This window comes from Cyprinus carpio, chromosome B5 (genome assembly GCF_018340385.1).
Source record: "Cyprinus carpio isolate SPL01 chromosome B5, ASM1834038v1, whole genome shotgun sequence".
Classification (NCBI taxonomy): domain Eukaryota; kingdom Metazoa; phylum Chordata; class Actinopteri; order Cypriniformes; family Cyprinidae; genus Cyprinus; species Cyprinus carpio.
The window spans coordinates 4,667,317-4,688,103 of record NC_056601.1 but is presented as its reverse complement, the minus strand read 5'-3'; the positions used below and the strand labels follow the sequence as shown (position 1 = coordinate 4,688,103).

Below are 20,787 nucleotides of genomic sequence, written 5' to 3'. Positions count from 1 at the left end.
GTGGTAGTTTCTGTGGAAGCCACAGTGAAGAGAGAGCACCACAGTCCAGGAAGAGTCATGAACATCAAGTTTCCGAGATGACAACAACAGTAAAAAACAAAAACAAACAAATCTCAAAAACACAGTACTAAAAACAAATCCCTGCAGTATCGCTGTAGTGAGTCTGTGTAAAGATCACAAAATGTCAGTGTGTCCAGCCCATAAGATGGCTGACTCTTGCACGTTCAGTCATGCGACGGACCCTTCCAGAACGGGACATTCCTAGATTCAGCGGGTCTGTCGTCGGCCCCCCCTCATCCTCAGAGTCATCGTTGTACAGAACAGTCCTTCGACCCTGGTTACGAGTGTTAACCCGCCCTGATTTTGGAGTCCTTTGATTTGACCTCTGACTGCTTGTTTTTGTTGATGACGAAATTACATCGTCGTCCTCCTCCTCCGACTCCTCCTCTTCCTCATCAAGCTCCTCCTCAGGTTCCTCCTCCTCCTCCTCCTCGGGTTCCTCCTCTGGTTCTTCCTCTTCTCTCATCTCTTTCATTTGCTAGTCGTGCTCGTTTCACAGGAGTTGTTTGCGCTTCTTCTTTGCGCTTTCGCTTTTGTGTTATCGATGGAGGCCGCTGCCCGCTTTGCCTTTCTCTTTGTGTTGCGGTGCTTTGCTGTAGTCGTGATCGCCGCCGTCAGCAAAGCCCCCCTCAGCCCCGCTGTCGTCACTCTCGGATGAAGACGATGAGGTTCCGGAAGAGGACGACGATGCGGATGTTGAGGATGATGATGAGCTGGTGCTCTCGCATTCAGAGACCTCTCCCTCTTCAGGTAACGCTGTCCCTCTCCGACGTGAACTTCGACCTCCGTTTGGCAGTAAGCCATGGCCATCTATATAGAGATTCACAGAGGACACAATTTCATGTTCAACTCGGAGGTAAAGCAAATTCTTTGCAATACACAGTACTTGTGGTCAGTAAGACTTTCTCATGCTTTTAAAATAAGTCTCACCAAGGCTGCATTTATTTGATCAAAAATACAGTAAAAAAAGCAATACTGTGAAATATTATTACAACTGTTATATTTAAAAATATAATTTATTCCTGCGATGGAAAAGCTGATTTTTCAACATCATAACTCCAGTCCTTCAGTGTCACATAATCATTCAGAAATCATTCTAATATGCGGATTTGCTGCAAGAAACATTTCTTATTTTCAGTTTTGCTGCTTAATATTTTTGGTGGTGTTTTATACTGAGATACTTTTTTCCTTTCTAAAAAAAAAATAAAATAATGATCAAAAGAACAACTTTAAAACAGAAATCCATGAAAAAGTCCTTGCTGAAATGAAATAATTTCATCTTACTGAACCCATGCTTTTGAAAGGTAGCGTATGTTTGTTTGTGTATGAGTGTGTACCTGAGGATTTGTTTGGTGCAACAACGGCTGCGTGTAACTCTGTTGGCTCCTGCCTGCTCCTGATGAAGAGGACAAGGAAGAGGAGGAGGAAGAGGATGAGGATGAAGAGGATGGCTGACTGTCTTCATCGAGTTGTGCAACATTCAAATCTGGTGAAAGAAGTGATTATATAAACTAAATTCACCATTATTATGATAATTTCCAAATTATATTCCAGTGGCTGATTTTAGGACAACCCCAATTTGGAAAGAATTTTTAACCCACTGGTAATTATGACATCTCAAACTCTTATACGCACCTTGAGAGGATTTCCGTGAGCGGCCTTTTGCAGACACCTGGGAAGTTTTCTTTCCTGATTTCTGTTTCCCTTTGGGGCTGCAGAACACCCAAGTTTAAAAAAGGGTTAAAAGAAATGAAAATTCTATGTGCACTCTGTAACATGGATTTGACAGTGGATGTACATGTTTTACCTGTTGGGATTGGAGCTCTGTAATTTTTTGCTGAAACTGAGTCTCTGTTGACTTCTACGTTGATTCTGAACTGCAGATTTGTAGTCTGAGATTATGGAAATTATCTGATTCTCAAAGAACGCCGAGAGACTCAGAGTCATACTGAAGATCTAAACAACAAACAATATCGGAGTCATACTGTAGATCAACTGTAAGGCCTAAACCTACTCTGACTATTTTACCATAGCTGCATAAAGGCAGACAAAAAAAAAAAAAAAAAAAAGTCCAAGGAAGATTGCAAATCCATATTAAAAAGACTGAATTATACGGTTTTAGTTATACCAAAGTAAAGTTAACAGCACAACAGCATTAGAAAAAAAATCTCTATCAACCATATACATTACGGTTTAAAAGTTTGGGGTCAGTAATAGTATTAATTTGCATTTATTTGATTAAAAAATACAGTAAAACAGTAAGAATGTGTAATGTTGTTACAAATTAAAATACATTTCTTAAAATCGAATTTATTCCTGTGATGACAAAGCTTAATTTTCAGCATCATTGCTGCGGTCTTCAGTGTCACATGATCCTTCAGAAATCATTCTAATATGCTGATTTGGTGCTCCATAAAGATTTCTTATTATCAGTGTTGAAAACAGCTGCGCTGCTTAATGTTTTTGTGGAAATGGGTGATATATTTATTTAAAAATAGTAACAAAGTCTTTGCCACTTTTGATCTATTTACTGCGTCTTTGCTAAATAAAAGTATTTATTTCTTTCAAAAAGCCTGAAAATGAATACACGTTAGTAATAAATTAATTGTAATGTCTGTCATCTATCAAGGTGAACAGGTAAAAAAGTGGGCTCTGATCTTACTCGAGACTTCTTGTTGGGCGTGTAAGCCTTTGAATTACTGAAGATAAACCGCACGTCTTTGGCAAACTCCATGGGATTCTCGTAGTTCTCACCCATCAGGGTTTCAGAGACTGTGCCTAAATCCATAGGAGTGTCTATAATATCACGATAATCCTGATATATAGACAGAAAGAGAAATTAGGTCGGAATGATTTCCAACATGGGAAACAGGAAGTGACAGACGTAATGTTAAAGGGAGTGAACAAAAAAAGATGGTAACTGTGAAGAAATAGCTTAGAGGGAAGAATGAGGTACCGGGTAGGTGAAGAGGTCGACAGGCTGGCGAAAAGGCTCAGAATCTGAGCTTGCCATCATTCTCCTCAGAAGCTCTTTGCACTGTCCGTGCCATGCGCTGATATCCAGGACCACTCCACGCTTCTGAGGGCACGTTATTGGACCTCTGAAAATGGCAATTATTGGTGGAAGAGGTTAGAGAAAACATACCTGGTACTGTAACGCTTCATAGTAAATCAATTATAAGCTGAATTGTCTCACCCTCTGACCAGTGGAGGTGCCAGGAGTGTCCGAGTCCACATCCACAGTCTCCTACAGAGCAAACAGAGACAATGAAGAGTTCCTCTGCTTTACATAGGGGTGTCCAATCCTGGAAGGCCAACATCCTGCAGAGTTTAGCGCGCCAACACAGTTGCCTGGAAGTTTCTAATGAGACTGAATACCCTTGATTAGTTGATCAGTTAGGTTTAATTAGGGTTGGAGCTGATGTCTGCAGGAAAGTGGCCCTCCAGGAACCAGTTTGGACACCCCCTTGGCTTAATACTAAATTATATACAGCAGGCTACAAGCTGGCCCAAAAGTTTTTGTCACAATGGTTTTGTGTCAGCAGACCATACTTGCTCTGTACACACACACACACAACACACTCACCTCTTCCTCTTCCTCGCTGCTGATAGATTCACTCTTCATTTTATCATAGAGATCCAAGATATCAGTACAGGTCTGATCCCTGCAGACACACATGCACATTATGATCACTGAGCCCAGCAGGTGAACCAGAGGGATCGTAACCGATATGAATGTATAAGTGACTGCACTTTCTCTAACCTGATGAAACGCAACAGGACGCTGCTGACCGTTTTGGCTGCTTTGACGATAGGGCTCTGCGGTTCGTTAAATGTTCGAGCGTTGTGTTCAATGTAACGCACCTCCCACATTAGTGCTGAGATCCGTCTACACATACAGAGACACACATGAGAGAACTCCTAAGAACAGTTGTATTTGTGAAGACCTAGAGGGCACTCATTACGATGTCTGATAATGCTGTGGTCAGTAGGCTAAAGGATAGTGTGTACCTGTAGAAACGGTGCACTAATCTTGTTCTGATGGTGCTGAGGTCAGTAAGATAGGCCACAACAGTGCAGTACAGTGGATATTCCCTCAAATCTACAGGGCAGGAGAATGCCTTTGCCACATCTGTAAAACACAAAAGAGCAAAATTTAGCAAGGAACATGCTTTATTGTAAAAATAGTCACAGATAAACAATGCATGTATTTGTCCATAGCGCAATGTTAAATCAGTAAAGTATCAAATCACTAAAGCATCAAATCAATTTTAATTTATACAAACAATTCTTTCTGGGTCCTCGAATCTGATAGGCTGATAAGAGTGCAATATTAGAGTGATATCAGAACTCCAACAGCCGTTTTACAGCTTGTAATCGTATAACTCCACTTGCGGTACTTCTCGACGAGATCTTCTGGAATTTACCGCTGGCTCTGATGTCTCTGTAGTGGTTACACATGAGATATAATTTGTTGTGGGTAAACCTAACAGTTGTCTTTGGTCTCATTAATCTATTATGTTTTTCAGAGATGATAGTTTTAGCAAATTCGCATGTTTGTGTAAATTCAATGCTGTATATTAGAGCGTGCCTTTTCAGATGCAGGTAATCAGAATCTCTCTCTCACAATAGCTACTCTACATAATACACCACTTTTACTACAGTAATACAATAAGCTTTCAATAAAGCAGCTCAACGTTCCTTTGATACTAGTTCTAAAGTGACATTTTTGAATTAGTATCGAAGGCCTGGGCTCAGCTGTTCAACTGTAGATGCATCCCAAATCGCGTACTTATGCACTATTCTAAGACGTTTTTTTAGTATGAATAGTGTGAGTAGTGCATTCACACTGAAAATTCCAAAAAAGAAAAAATTACCCGGATGATGCACTTAAATAACCGAAAAACTAAGTGTGGAATGTTGGACACTTCATGCACTCAACTGTCGCAGCTTTACTTATGTAGCGAAGGGGGAGAGGCTATCAGACTCTGGTTATAAATGACAATATAACCTATTATAATTCATACACGACATGGATAAGTACATAGTGCATAATTACATAGTGTAAGAGTCCATAGTGCGTCATTTGGGATGCAGCTTTTGATTTAAATCCGTGGCAGAATGGAGGTATTTCTGCACAAAAGAGGGCTTTTAAAGACACTCCGGTGTTATTTTATGTACTTACACACTTGTGCCGTCTAGCATGCTGTGATTACCGGTGTTTACCTATGATATACAGCCATATCTCACGTCTACGAGTGTGATATTGCTTATATACACGACAGGGTCGGATATTAACGGGGCCATGTAGCAAAAAGGCCACCAAAATGAACAAAAAAGCCCTACAAATTAAAAAATTTAACAATTAATTGTGGCTGTTGTGATTAAAATAAAATGTGAAAATGAATGACAAATGTCTATCCGCGGAATTATATTTTGATTCACACACAGCAACAGATTGTTTTTTGTACTTTTTTTTTTTTTTTTTGCAGCACTGATAACCAATCATATGCATTTCCATTGAGCTTAGGAATGCAATGGCCAATCAGATTAGTCAGCGCTGAAAACTCTGAGTTGTTGTTGAGTGTACACGCTCACAGATTGAATTCTTTGTGCTCGTGACTTCCCTCATCATAAACACCACTGCGGATACAATGTATATAAAAGATACATTTCACAGTTTCAGTGATTATAACAGGTGTTTTTTGCATAACTTGAGCTAGACTAGACTAACGTCATGGACCGACATGTTTGTCTGTGAAAGCCAGAGCCAGAATACATGAGTCGTTTCCCTAAAACACAAAAAAAAGTTTTTTATATGTATTCTATTATATCGACATAATATAGTATTGTATTATTATTACAATATCAAGAGTAAAAATCCACAATAACGACTTCTGCCATAAAATTAGCTCCCGTTTTTAAATCTATAATTTAGATACAATTGTAAAGTCAAGTGTTGTTGGCAAGTGCCTTCTGAAACGCATCGATTTTTACAAAGCTCATCGGTCTGGGAAAGCGAGGTGTGCTCTGATTGGCCAGCTATTCAGTGCGTTGTGATTGGCAATGTTACGCCCCTTAACATGCCGTCTCCCGGGCCAGCAGCAGCACGAGACTCAGTCCAGCTGCTCTGCTCGTGCACATCCCATCATCGCTTTCTTTTAGAAGTTCAGTCAATGTAATGTTGAATAACTCGGGATATTGGTTTATTTAGCATCAGAGGGAGTGTGTAAGGCAGGCATATAAACCAAATAACTTAAGTTATTTGTGGATTAGTGCGTACTGGAGACGTGAACCGTTTCAAACGATTCAGTTCGATTTGGTGAACTGGTTCGACCGGTTCACTAAGATCCGATTAAATAGAAAGATTTGTCCACGATCCGGACATCACTAGACGAGACAAAACAAATAAAACCCATTACAAACGAGGCATTTGTTACATCCAGTGGGGACATAATTAATGACCATAACAAACAATAATGGTTTTTATGCGTTGCGTATCGTGATGCATAAACATAAAACCATGTCTGCATTTCTGATCTGAGAAACAACAAACAACAAGCCTACTCTACTGCTCAAAACTCACGTTTGAATCATCATTGACAAATTATTTAAATATAAAAAACGTAACGTTACCTACAGGCTGTGAGTCAGAAGCGCCTGACTGTCCTTGCAAAGTTGAACTACCAAACTTTATAGAAACAGCCTTTGTGCCACAGACGCATTGCAGGCTGCTGATTCAGGAAACAGTCCTCATCCTCCATAAAATGCGCAGCACACATCTGAATATTTGGGTTGGACTGTTCTGGAACAGTGTTGAAATACAACTTTACCACTGATTTCTAGTCACGTCCTCTTTTGGAAGGCCAAACAAAGTTTCACTTCAACGAAACACACATCGACTCCACAACATGGCAGCTGTGGCAACAGAGAGCATAAACTTTATGCCTTCTTTCTTTTGCGTGAACATTGGGACGCCGTTATTCAAATCTTCCCACATAGTGACGTAGAGATGTAGGGGAGCCTATTTAGGGGGGTGTGATTGACCCTTAACTTTTATAAAGAATATCTCTTTGGATTTGAGACTTTAGTATTTGCAACTTTACAGATCTTCTTCATGCACCAACAGCTTGTAACACCCCAAAGAGAAAGGAAAAATTGAAATCGCATCATATGACCCCTTTAATAATAATTTAAAGGTGCTGTATGTAGGATTGACACCGAGTGGTTTAACTAGGTACCACAGTCCAAATTCAAATTATTGGAGAGGGTTTTTTTTTTTTTTTTTTTTTCACCCGACACTCCTCCTCAGACTTGACGCACATGTAGGTTGCCAGATTAATGACACAAAAAGGAATGAGCGCACTTGACGATGAATGAAATGAAATACGCTGTGTTTTCTGCCAACTGGCAACCCAGGGTGCCGAAATACAATTGGGTAAACTGGCAGTGGACGGGCTTCACAAACCAAAACAAATACCAACATTCCGGCCCGGAATGCACATTTTCAAAGGAGAATAACTGACTGTAGCATTGTTCTTCAGATAAACAAGCATGTTAACTTAGCATGTTTCTTAACTATCTGCAAAACATATTACGGTATTTTTATGCTTTAGTAGAGTAAAATCTTACATACAGCACCTTTAATAAAGGCTTTCGTCAGTGATCTAGTTATGCTTTGGTATTAAAATTGGCTTGAGAATCATAAAATTTCATTGTACTGGTATTTTGACAATGCTAATCAGCAACTGACACATAGAAGACCAACAAAGTTCAATATTTTCAATATTGATCCTGCGAATAGTTTTAGGTGGTTTGTGTGCATTTGCCATACCGAGCGTTAGCAGCTGATCTATGGCTGTGATGACTCTCTCGCACTCGTCATCTCGTGTGTGCAGCCCCCACTCTCCCTCCTGAGGAGTGTACAGCAGGGCCTGAAGCTCATCCTCTGTGACCGGGACACTGCCACCATGTTCCTCTGGAAGTGGAGCTATAGATGGTCAATCACACCATTAGATATGCCAGAATGTGACTGGCTGATTTAGTGTCAGATTTTAAGTGTGTCAGTACCTTCTTCAGGTATGGGCTCTATATCCCATGGACTCATTTTCTCTCTCTCTCCATTATCCCACCTGCAAAACAACATACACCAATTATTAAAAAGATGTACAACCATAACAATCCCAAGGTTTAACTCTGTACTCTGGTAGAGCAGTGATCAAATCTACGTACCTGACAATGTAGCACTGAAAAAGGCTGTCTGGATAGTCAGATTGAAATGGCTCCTGACACTCCACCGAACCAAACCACCATGCATCATCAATGATGCTCCTGAAATGCTGACCTAAATACAGATATTCACAGCTGTTATTTGCTACTTATATGATATTTTACAATCATGGGGAAGTAGTGGCCTAGTGGTTAGAGAGTTTGACTCCTAACCCTGAGGTTGTGGGTTCGAGTCTCGGGCCAGCAATACCATGACTGAGGTACCCTTGAGCAAGGCACCGAACCCCCAACTTAACAGCATAAATGGCTGCCCACTGCTCCGGGTGTGTGTGTGCACTTTTGGATGGGTTAAATGCAGAGCAAGAATTCTGAGTATGGGTCCCCATACTTGGCTGTATGTCACGTCACTCATAATAAACATATTCGGCTTTACCACCACAGCATTAATAGATCAATAATCTATGCCATGCAGCCACTAATCCTGCAAGATTTATAGCATGTTTCTATGCAGTTAATAATGTATTATGGATGGTTGTTTACTTGCTCAAATCAAAAGACCCCAATCAACCCACCCATAAGTCTCTTTTTTTGGTATGGCTCAGGCCCATCTTTCAATGTAAATCTATGGGATTTCCTCTCACTTCCTTGTCCATCAAGTAATGATGCTAAAAAAAAGTGACAACCCGCCTTTCCTCAACAAGCCACATGATTTGAGGCATACAGGCTTAGTGCGAACAAACTTGGGTAGAGGTTTGCTCAAAGATATCAGTTGCATATACCACAGTTTAAAGCACAAACACACCAGGCTGCCAGTTGCGTTCTTTGGCCTCATTGTAAAACTGTTGTAGCACCAGAAAGTCAATGACATCAGGCATATCATGATACCTAAAGAGAGAGACAGAGACAGCCATCATTAAACTCATATTCATGATCAAAAACTATCCTAATATCTTTTAAATGCAGTTATCAGAATTTAGTATTTATTGTAATTTATTATGCTATTCCAAGTTTTGATATATTTATGGTAGGAAATTTACTAAAAATCTTCATGGAACATGATCTTTATGTAATATCCTAATTATTTTTGGCATAAAAGAAAAATCTATAATTTTGAACCATACAATGTATTTTTGGCTATTGCTACAAATATGCTACCTGTGACTGGTTTTGTGGTCCAGGGTAACAAATAAATAAAAAATATAAGACTGTGTGCTTGTGTGTTTTTGAGAATGTAAGTGTACATACTTCAAGCTGAAGGATTCGTTGGTCATTTTCCCTGAGATGGGGTCCAGGAGAGCCAGTTTGAGGCAGCACAGAGTGGGCGGCCCGACTTCATATTTAATACCCACTACCTTTACAGACTCCTGATCCTAAGAGAACACACAGACAACATACTTTCAAGTTCCTGTTGGTCTGGATGCAGAATGGGCCAACCACTGTGATGCAAATAATAAGTGGGAATGGTGATGAGATGGGAAATAAGCCCCTTACCCTGAGGTTCAGGCGGTTCCAGGGCTGTTTCTGAGGGTTGATGCTGTAGGCTTTGGCACGAGACACGGCTCGGACATATGCTTGATGACCCTGACGGAAATATATCAGCTACAGAAAAACAAAAAAAGCGAGATTCCTTAAGAATATGTGCATGTATGATGAAAATCCTTGTATGTACTTCTGGTCATTTAGTGTATGTCTACATTTAAACGAAGGGACTCACTTCATCTCCCATTTGAGGTACAAAGGGTGATCGTCTTGGAATTGTCTCCATGATCCAAGATGGGGGCAACCATTCCTCTAAGTCACCAGCAGGCACAGACTAAATTCGCACACACACACATTAGCATAGAAAAGAAAATATGGATGGATGAATAGATGGATGAATGATAGATGTATGCTAACCCGCTGTTTAGTCTGTTTGGTTTCTTTTTTCTTTTCAGTGCGTTTACTCGTTCTCTCAGCGTCTCCTTCTCCCTGCCCCGTCCCCTCCTCTTCCTCAGAGCTGCTACTCCCAGCAACACGAGCTGGCAGCCTTCTAGTTGTTCGCTTCGGAGGCTGGAGGTTGATTCCAGCATCTGCCGTCCAATCAGAATACTCGCTAGAAGAGTCACTGTAAAATATATATAAACAGGAAACGAAAAAAACAAACAAAAAAAAAAAGAAAATTCTTTAAAACTTCAAGCAACATTCTGAAAGACTATTATGAAAGACTATAATGGATTAAAAAAAATTATAATAGTACTATCTATAATTAAATCTCTAATACTGGTCTAATTCTATATGGAGATAAGACTAAAAGCTGCAAAAAATTAAAGCTTCATTTAAACAATTTAAAACTAGTTCTAGACCAAAATCAGAATGCTTCATCTGTATTATTGGTGTTCTTTTATGATGGGTCTGAACCTGGAGCTACTGTCCTTCTCCCACTGAGCTTCACCATCAGAGGACACGTCACTGTTCTCATTCTGCTCCTCCTCCTGCTGGGTGCACACATTCAGAAACATTATTTAATATTTAATTAAGCATTTTAAAACTAGCAATATATATATAGTATAAAAAAAAAAAAAAAAAAATATCACCAACACTGCCTTCTTACCTCCACTTCACTGTCGGACTCTGCCACACTTTCCTCGTTATGGGTGTACGAGAGCACACTTGTGCTGCGTCTCCTTTCTTGAGTCGAGCGGGTCTGATACGTGTGTCTCCTCTGCTGAGGTCTGCGCTGAGGCCTCCGTAACATGCGAACGCTCTCTCCCAACGGCTCACTCTACAAATAAAAAGGGAGAAAAATGAGGTTTAGGTTTATCCTGTAGTTCGGCACTGACTTTATATATCTTCATGTGTGTAAAACTCACTCCTGTTGTGGGTGCAGATTTCTTCTTCTTCTCTCAATGTTTGTAGAAAGACCTTTCTACCTCTCCTTTAGCACGCCTACTGTCTTCCATCACTCTAAACATGCACAAATACATCACATCAATGAGGAGACAGTGTTGGGTGTTAAAACTCTGTGTTAAAATTGCCATCATGCTCACCAATGGTCTTATATTTTTTTTAATATATTTACAGAAGCTTAAATACTTTAGACAAGTGTTTCCCAACAAGGGACCAGATATAGAACCAAAACCTGGATATATACTATAAGGTAGAAAGTATGAATTTAGACCTGGAAAAGTCATGTAAATTAATCAAGTCTTATAACTCCATGGGCAGTTTTATAATTAATATACATTTCTAGATCAGAATAAATAATAATAAATATATAAAAATATATACTGTGTATATATATATATATATACACACACACACAATTTTTTTTCAGTAAATCATGGAAAACTGGAGAAGTATTGTATATGGAGGATATTGCTGTGGACAATGGGGGGGCCCTTGGTGTCAGAAAGATTTATAACCACTGCTTTAGACCACGATGAGCTATTTTGTCACTAAAGGAATTTAAGAATACATTTCTGTTTTTTGGTAGCAATGTTGCTTTAGCAGTTGTTACTTCTGTTTGATTTGAAAGCTGTTAAATTGTCATACTTGTACCTGAATATGCCAGACTGGACTTCATTAACTACCACGCGACGGCTCCAAGCCAGCAGGTCTCTCTCAGTGGCAATCTGACTTCGGGGAGCATTATTGTGCATCTGCCGTACACCCTCAACTTGTCCGCTACGTCGCAGCCCAACGTTAGGGGGTGACAGAGGACCACCTGCCACCTCAGCACCTACTGATCAACAGCTCTAAATGTCACAACCTCTAAACTATCAGCTTTTATATAAGTGACCTTTAAGCCAACTAATGTCTTAAATGCAAAATAATTTTAATGTAATATAGAGAAAAAATAGATTATACCATCAGCATTTTGCCTCTTCAATGTAAAATAATTGTGCCATAAGAAAACAATGCATTAAATTTCTATAAAACATTTTAAAAGGTTAACTGTGGGTTGTTCTCACCTGTAGGACTTCCTGAGTTGAGTCGCTCATCTTGCTGGTGCTGGAGCTGCCTAATCAGGTCATCCAATGGGCTTTCTTCCTGAGACTCGTCTGCAGTCTGCTGGCCAATCACCTGCTCAACCACTTCACCATCACCTAAAAAAAAAAAAAAAAAAATTAAATGACTTCCTTAAACTAATTTAAAATAAAGCCTAAACTAGTTCTCTAATAAATGGATGACTACAGGGAGCTTTTAATTTAATATAATTAACATTAGCCATGCAATGTGTGCAGGACACTACTGAGCTTGTCACATTCATAGTATTCAACAGGAAATAAATTTATTCCCAAGAGATTGTCCTCTTGAGCAGTTAGACAAATGACAAGCAGTAACATTTCTAGTGCTGTTGCTAGTCAAAAAGAAATGTACCAGAAGGAAAGATATTTTTAAGTATTTTGGGTTTAAGACTACATGTCATCATTTTAAATTAAACATTTTTTTTTTTAATTATTTAAATGAAGTAAAAATGCATTTTCACTCTACCATTGACATTGGTGACAAGAATTAAATTTTATTGGTATCGACAACGGAAATTGTGTTACACAGTAGCTACAGACTGAACAAAGCAGAATATTTTCAAAATTTCTACTACAGAAATGATTTATCAATTTGACTAGAATTAGTTATTATAGGATCATTATAAATAAAACAGACAATCTATATAATAATAATAATAATAATAATAATAATAATAAATAATAATAATAATATTTACTACAGCAATAAGATGTACGTTAATCATGCAGTAAAGCTTTGAGTCATTTGTTATTCACCATTTAAACTTAAATAAATGTACCATTAGCCATGTAGCCGAGCTGTGGCACAAGCTGCTCCTCTTTGCAGTTTTTTTCTCTGCCTGGCACCAGGCGCTGGGAACGAGGTGGGTGGGGGTTCCCATCTACGTCCACCAGAAAAGGTGGAGGCATAAGATGGGGTGCCTGCTGTGTCTGCTCATCTAGAACAAAGTTATTGGAGTCCCGGATCAGCGGCCGGAAATCGGTATGGAAGAACATTTGGTCTGGAATCTGAAAGCAGAGTGAAGGGTTGAAATGCGAGTGGTTTCAGGCAACTGCACAAAAAGCTCAGAATTCCACATCTCTAGGACACAAATGTACCTTTTCATAAGGCTGACTGCACCCAAATCCGAAGATGAGGAGATGACCATGAGAGTCTGTGCAGGCAAAGTGCTGCCCATCCACAGAAAACTTACAGTCAAACACAGCACCATGACCCTGCCCTTCGATCTAACACAGAAAAATAGAGAGAGAGAGAAAAAAAAAAATTCTGTAATGAGCAGTATCTCATCAACATCTAAACACTACTGTTCAATAATTTGGGGTTGGTAAAATTATTTACTGTTTTTGAAAGAGGTCTTTAATGCTCATCAAGACTGCATTTATTTGATGTGATGTGAAACATTATTTAAATTTAAATTAAAATGCAGTTTATTCCTTATTACATTATTCCTTATTCTCTTATTACAGCTGAAAACATTTGTGCTCCTTGATTTTTTAATGAAAACTGACATTTTTTTTAGGATTCTTTAATAATAGAAAGTTTAAAAACTGCATTTTTGGAACACTACCAACATCTTTGGTCAATTTTAATCAATTTAATACATCCTTGCTGAAGTATTAATTTCTTCTCCACTTGTTACCCCAAAAATTTTAAAGAGTAGCGTACATGTTTCTTATTTTTTCTGTCAACTACTTTTAAAATTGATGAACTTTTTAGAATTGAAACAGAAGATTTGTTACATCATCTCACCATATTGAAGAAGTTTCTGATCTTGAGGCCTTTACTGAGGTCCCAGATGTAGATGTTACCATCATGACCAGCTGATAACAAGATTCGTGAGTCAAAGGGGTGTGCTTCCAAAACAAACACCTCATCATCATGACCCTACGAACAGACGAGCATTTGCATAAATGATCCATACATAATGGGCAATAAATCATAGGAAGCACCTCTTTAGAATTACAAAACAGGATCCCAAAGGAACAGACTGAATGCATGCATACATACCGACAGCACATGTAGTAATTGGCCATTAGCTGAGTTCCAGACTTTGAGGAGGCAGTTTGAAACAGCTGTGATGATGGAGCGATCGCAACGATCCCACGCGACCATGGTCACCACCAACTTGGTCGATTTGTCATCGCCTGATATCACAGCACTCCTGTGAAATGAAACACAATGTAAAAAATACACATAGTAGAAGGACCAAATACATTTTATTTTTCCAATAGAACAACGTTTAATGTTATCGTAATTAGGTTCGTTTCCAGCTGTGCTTGAGAAAGCTGCCTGCTCCCACAATTAACAGATATGTACACATACTGACCCTGGTAATCTGGTGGTCATGTCCAGCACGGTACTCTTCCATTCCTGCTGTTGATAATGCCAAATCCGAGCCGTACCATCCCGACTACCACTCACAAACCTGAGACTGGATACAGAGACACAGAGTCAAAAACACCCAGAGTAAAGACAAAAGGTACATCCCAATGAACAAACACAAAAGGAAGCACACAGTGAATGCTGAAAATAAACTCACCTGTCGGTGTTATTGCAGAACTGAATAGCTACAACTTTATCCTGTAAACAAAAATATTGTTATACTTCATTCAGATATTCAAACTTTTTAACATGTTCCTCATTTTCCAGTCTACAATACAAGTTCTGCCTTTTCCGGCCATTATTCTCTTTTGCGATACTCCATCTCTCTTGCCTTTTTGTCTGCCTACTGGCTTATTTCTCTGTGTCTCTCACTCTTACCGTGTGGGAGTCCAGGTCAGAAAACTTCACAGGCATCTCTGTCCCGAGGTAGTAAACTCTGATCATGTGGTCGGTCCCTCCTGTGGCCAGAAACAATCCCCCTGGAATCAAAGAACACAATATTACAATTACAGTCTGATCATGATACTATAATAAATACATGAGAGAAGTGTATGAAAATTTATCAGAGAATTAAAGTTTGAGTGTAGGTAAACACACCAGAGCTGAAGGAACTGCAGGATATCTGAACTCCGGGACGAGAACGTTCCATAAACTTCACAGGCCGATCACTGCAAACACACACACGACTCGTTGCAAATTTACTCTATGTAAAAACATTGAATTATTGACATGAGCAGAATTGGGTCATTGAAAATGGACAAATGACACTTACTCAAACTTCATACTGAGTGAGTTCCACTGCCAGAAACACACCATCCCGTCAGCTCCAGTGGTGGCCAGATGCCGAGAGAAACCTAATGCTGATGGAGAAAACTGCAGAGATAGAGAGAAAAACCCCTTCAAACACAAACAAAATCATCTGAATTTAAACAGTTTTGTTTTTATGGATATTTTGATTTCTTCTAAAACATAAGGATATTAGATGATTTTTAGCAATAAAAAAAATTATGTTTGGCACAAACGGCATTTAAAGTCTGTATCTCATATTTGTACCTTTCACGGTGTTAAACATGGTGTCACGGGGATGGGAATATGCATGGAAATGATATACAGATGAGGTTAAGCACAATAAAACTAGGCATTGTAAGCTAAATGTAGTGTTGGGCAGTATACCTAATCTAGCTTTTGTGCGCACCTACAATTTTAGGAGGAAATCTACAGAGAGTTTTTATAAATGAGGCCCCAGATCACGAGCTGCTCGCGTGTAAAAGAACATAGTACCATGCTGCACTCAAACAGTGACTTTATAAAGAAAACGTGTTCACACACCTGTATGGAGGTGATAGAGGCTGTGTGCCCCTGCAACACTGCCACAGGTGCACAGGTACGCAGGCACCACACGCGGATGACCTTGTCACAGCTGGCGGAAGCAAGGAGCGTGTTCTCGAAATTCACAGTCATGTCTGAAATCTCTGCCGCATGTCCACGCAGAGTGGCTAGGAGACGGCCATCATCCGTCGCCCAGATCTTCACCAGACAGTCATCAGAACCCTGACACAGAAACGTGTATAAACCTTGATTACAAGCGCACATAAAACATATTACAAAACTACTGATTACAAGACACAAAACAGTGTTTCCTGGGTTGCTATGTTCTTTTTCAATTATTTTTTCCACATTAACAATATTACTCAACACGCTATTTATGATCAGGTGCATTTACCGTAAAAATGCGCTGCCCAGTGCGGTCAAATGCCACACAGTACACTGATGAGAGATGGCCCAGAATCCTTCGATGCATCTTCATGTGCTGATAGGTACAGGAGGGGAAGACGTGGCCAAATCGAGCCACTCCTGTTTTTTGGCGAGCACCCATGATTGACACTGAGCAGTGAGATTTAGAGAGAAGAAATTTAAGAAATGATAGTTGGGCTTCACTAAAGGACATTACTGGGTCACTAAATTAAAACATGCTAACATCCAGCATTAAGCTATGGTCAAACTAGACAAACAGACACTATATTGTAATATGACTTTACAATCTGCAGCACTTAAAAAAAAAATATATATATATAATACTTGTATAAATGTACAAATATGCAGTTCTACTTCAGTTTACCATAACTCTGCAATTCTGCAAATTTGAAGTTTGCATTGGTTTAATTGAGTATCACAGTGACGTATCAAACTTTTGTTGGTCACATGTCTTCATGATATGAATTCACAGGGTTCACTTGAAGTTTGGAACCCAGTAAAATTTACATGATCGCATTTGTGTCCGTATAAATGGAAGTCAATAGAAGGGAAAATGTAGGGTGACTGGCCTTTAAAGTCGCAATGAAATAAAATCTGAGTGTAAAGGAATATCCAATAAGGGAAAATAAATTGTGGGAATTGCACTTCAAATGAATGCAAGCTTGCAGTTGATGGTGGAAGGTTTAAGCAGACTTTAATGACTGGACCATTTTTGCATACATCGCCAGAGAGAGTCTGATGATTTCATCATAAAATCAAATTATTATAATTTTAATTGAATATTATTTTAAAAATTAATTAATTAAAAATAGACTGGGTGAATTCTTATCATGCCGACTTTAATCATCAATCATGAAGCACCATTTTCATTTGGAAAGCAGGGACTCCCTCTATGTTCACAAACTCAGTGACTCCAGAAACTTAACCCAAAAACAGCAGTGTCAGAACACAACACAGCATTTTGGAGAACATGACTCACCTATATTTGGTGGTTTGGCACAGTTGAGAGGTGGTTCTGGGGGCCGTCCCCTGTGCAAGGCGACTACTGCAGAACCACTCCATGCTGTATGAGAAGAACCTGAGAGAGAACAACTGTTTGTCAAATATTTATCTGTGTTAGAGGGAGAAAATTAATGTGAGGGAAAGTGTTTGTGTGATCGTGTGCGCTATTTTCTCATCTTTGTTGCTTCTCATCGTTTGCTGCTGTATATAGTGATTGTGTGCGTCTCACTTTGTGCTGTCCGTAGTAATGACTGTCGCCCGCTGCCCAGTAAACTGTGGACTCCAGGAAACACTAGGAGGAATGTGTTTTATCTATCAATGGGCCAATCTGCTCACACACGCGCAACAGGTAATCCGCAGGTATGTGCTGATTTAACAAGACCTAAAACATACATGGAGGTGTTTGATAAATAAACTACAAGAGGCACAGCAAAGCTGAATTGCATCATGATTAAAAAAAAAGAAAAGAAGAAATGTACATTTAGTCATTTAAGCAGATCCTTTTATCCAAAGCAACTTACAAATTAGGACAATAGAAGCAATCATAACCAACAAAAGAACAATAATATCTAAGTGCTGTGACAAGTCTCAGTTAGCCTTACAAGAAACATGTAGCAAGGTTTTTTTTAAAAATAAATAAATAAAAAGAAAACAAGTAGATAAAATAGAAAAAGAATAGGGAAAGCTAGCGTTAGAGGGTATTTTTTAAATAAAAATAAAACAAGTCAAAAGAATAGAAAAATAATATATAATGCTAGAGTTAATGTAGAGGGTTTTTTTTTAATAAATAAAATAAATAAATAAATAGAATAGAAAAACACAGAGAACGCTAGTGTATATAGAAATAACTGTTGCAACAACAATGTTACATAATGGCCTTATTTCACCAAAATAATCCTTATTTATTTACGCTCATTCCTGAAAGACCACCCTTTCCCTCCACACATGTCAGCCAATCAGAAGCCTTCTCCACCCATCTTCCTGGGCTCCTCAAGTAGCAACTGAGGTTTGATTGGCTGCCGCCTTTAAGTGACGCAGCAACCCACCAATCCCCTCTCGATCCATTTGCACTGCCGTAACGCCTCTGGCCGGCACGCACAAAGCCTTTCATTTCAAAACAAATATTTTTATTTCGATTCCCGAAATTAAAAACTGTCCCACACCAAAAACCAATCCTTGTGTATATTATAAACTATACTCCTACCGCCAGCACAGCTCCCTCAATTCAGCGCTTTTTCAGTTTTACACGCTGTAATAAGTGAGCCAAGCACCTGTGAGAGTTTGTTTCTGAATTTCACACACGTGTGTGTGCGATAGAGTTTATTTAATCTCACCCAGTCTTCAAAGCTTCGCTTAAACTGCTTTCCATCCCAGCTCCAGCGCTTCGGAATGATCTACACACACAACGGGGGAAAAAAACACACCACACGCAGGATTTAGACACGCAGCCGCGTTGGCTTGAGGAGGATATGCTTATGTTGAGATATTAGAGAGAAAAACGGGTCTGAGTAAGAAAAGAGGGATGAAACTCACCTCGCATTCGTGCAGCTCCTGCAGCAGCATCTGCAGAAACACACACGGGTTACACACACACTTGCCGCTAAGATACACACCGACACTCACACGCCACTATTGGCCTCACCTGAGCGGATTTCTGACATGGTCCAGACTGCAGGAATCTGGCGATCAGGTAATAAAGTTCTGCAGAGAGAGAAACACAACAACACCAGTCGTTAGCTTTAGCTTAGCCTAGCTTAGCCTCGAAAGCTAATGCTAAAACTGTGCTTAAAGTCTTCTTAGCGATAAAGACACGGAAGAAACGAGTGCTGCCCACCGGCTTCAATCTGCGAGCACGGTTCCGCCGCCATGGCCCGGTCCAGGCGGTGGGTGGAGGTTCGTGGAGAGGTCTCCCCGCTTGCTAAGAGCGGCCTGCGCTGTATTCGCTCTCAGCGTCTCGGCCTGCAGCCGCCGCTCGTGCTGCTTTGTTCGAGCGCCCCCCGCGCGGCGGCAGTGCGCCGGTGCTCCGCAGTACCGCGCGCTTCCGCCAGCGGCGCACTGAGCGCGCACAGGTGAGCTCACCATTTCCACGTCGGACATTTTGCATGGCGTACAGTTGGGTGAACCCAACCGCAGAGCTGTTATTGCAATAAAAACGACTTGTTTCATGTTTAACATCGTCTCATCGATCACAGGTCGCGTGTTGGAGAAACTTAAAATCTTCACAATGAAATGTTCCATACTACAATTACTGTGCCATATACATATGTTATGTAAGGCATGGTTTCATAAATATTACGTAATACAATTATATAAGATGCATATCGAATAAATGTTAAAATACAACCAACATACCTTTTAATTCTTTAACAAAATGTGGATGCATACAGAAATCATGTATTCTGGGTTGGTGAACATCATGTTGTTTTTTCAATGTTTTCTTTATTGTATGATTTTGGTTCATGATATCATGTGCATTAAAACAACAAAAAGTTATTAAAATGTAAACAAAATTTCTTTGTCTGGATATGATGTTTTCTGCGTTGCTATGAAAAGCAGGGCTCAACAGAATATTTCTAGGCTGTCAGTCTGTTGCCTCTCAGATGATTCAAACCTAAGAGGTCATGGGTGCTTCTGTTCATTCATCAGCTACAGACACAGCAAGAGTTAGAATCATAGCTTTGGAAGGAGTCTGAATGCATTTGCGTGCATTTTTAATGACAGAGATGCTCTCACTTTTTCTTACACTAAATTCAAAAAGACGCGTTTTTTTTTTTTTTTCTCTAAAGCCACAAAGTGTTTACCTGATGGCTGTTGTTTTCTCTGAATACTTTTTATGCTTTCTTTTCACTTTTTCTCAGAACCTTTTTAAATTGAACATGATACACTAAATATACATTTATAGCAGCATTCATAAGTGCAAATAAATAAGAAAGTAACACCAATAAAATTGGGGAGGGGAAAATATACAAATGAGCAAAGAACAGTCATTTAATCTATCTTCCAATAACTACAAGTCCCTTGTAGCATTAGTTTAGTGTCCCGTGGCATTTAGTTTTTTTCATAGTATATGCAAAGACCTTAAAAGTAAAAACCTATTATGTATTATGAATATCAGTCAAGCCATAATTTTAATTTGCATTTAGGGTCTGTTAATCTCAGCTGTTGTTTTCTTACGTGATATGACTCTTAAAAAGCCAGGAGTCACCATCTAATGCTGAACCTGGAATGTAAGCAGTTCATCTTTTGTTGTTTTCTTTCTTTACTTCTACATTCGTTGAACTCATTCAACTTTCTTAAAGACAATCAATTGCATTTCAAATATAAAAATAAAAAAAACCACATTCAGAAACA

At 39.4% G+C, this 20,787-nt stretch overlaps 1 protein-coding gene and 1 pseudogene across 1 annotated transcript; both read right to left on the bottom strand.

Moving 5' to 3' along the window:
• Positions 1 to 6: 6 nt before the first annotated feature.
• LOC122137349 lies at positions 7 to 3,225 on the bottom strand (annotated as a pseudogene).
• Positions 3,221 to 19,398, bottom strand: LOC122137424 (bromodomain and WD repeat-containing protein 3-like). The gene is given in 36 exon segments (XM_042723742.1): positions 3,221 to 3,307; positions 3,647 to 3,725; positions 3,824 to 3,949; positions 4,072 to 4,192; positions 7,895 to 8,050; positions 8,131 to 8,192; positions 8,293 to 8,404; positions 9,092 to 9,174; positions 9,535 to 9,659; positions 9,781 to 9,888; positions 10,004 to 10,102; positions 10,186 to 10,393; positions 10,687 to 10,763; positions 10,880 to 11,050; positions 11,139 to 11,232; positions 11,827 to 12,010; positions 12,240 to 12,374; positions 13,076 to 13,304; positions 13,395 to 13,523; positions 14,047 to 14,181; positions 14,305 to 14,458; positions 14,624 to 14,728; positions 14,837 to 14,877; positions 15,058 to 15,158; positions 15,277 to 15,347; positions 15,452 to 15,552; positions 16,009 to 16,230; positions 16,403 to 16,563; positions 17,414 to 17,512; positions 17,666 to 17,720; positions 17,722 to 17,745; positions 17,747 to 17,818; positions 18,771 to 18,830; positions 18,970 to 18,999; positions 19,079 to 19,137; positions 19,271 to 19,398. Coding segments are annotated over 36 exon segments (3,894 nt in total). The 5' UTR covers positions 19,305 to 19,398; the 3' UTR covers positions 3,221 to 3,235.
• Between the last annotated feature and the right edge of the window lie 1,389 nt (positions 19,399 to 20,787).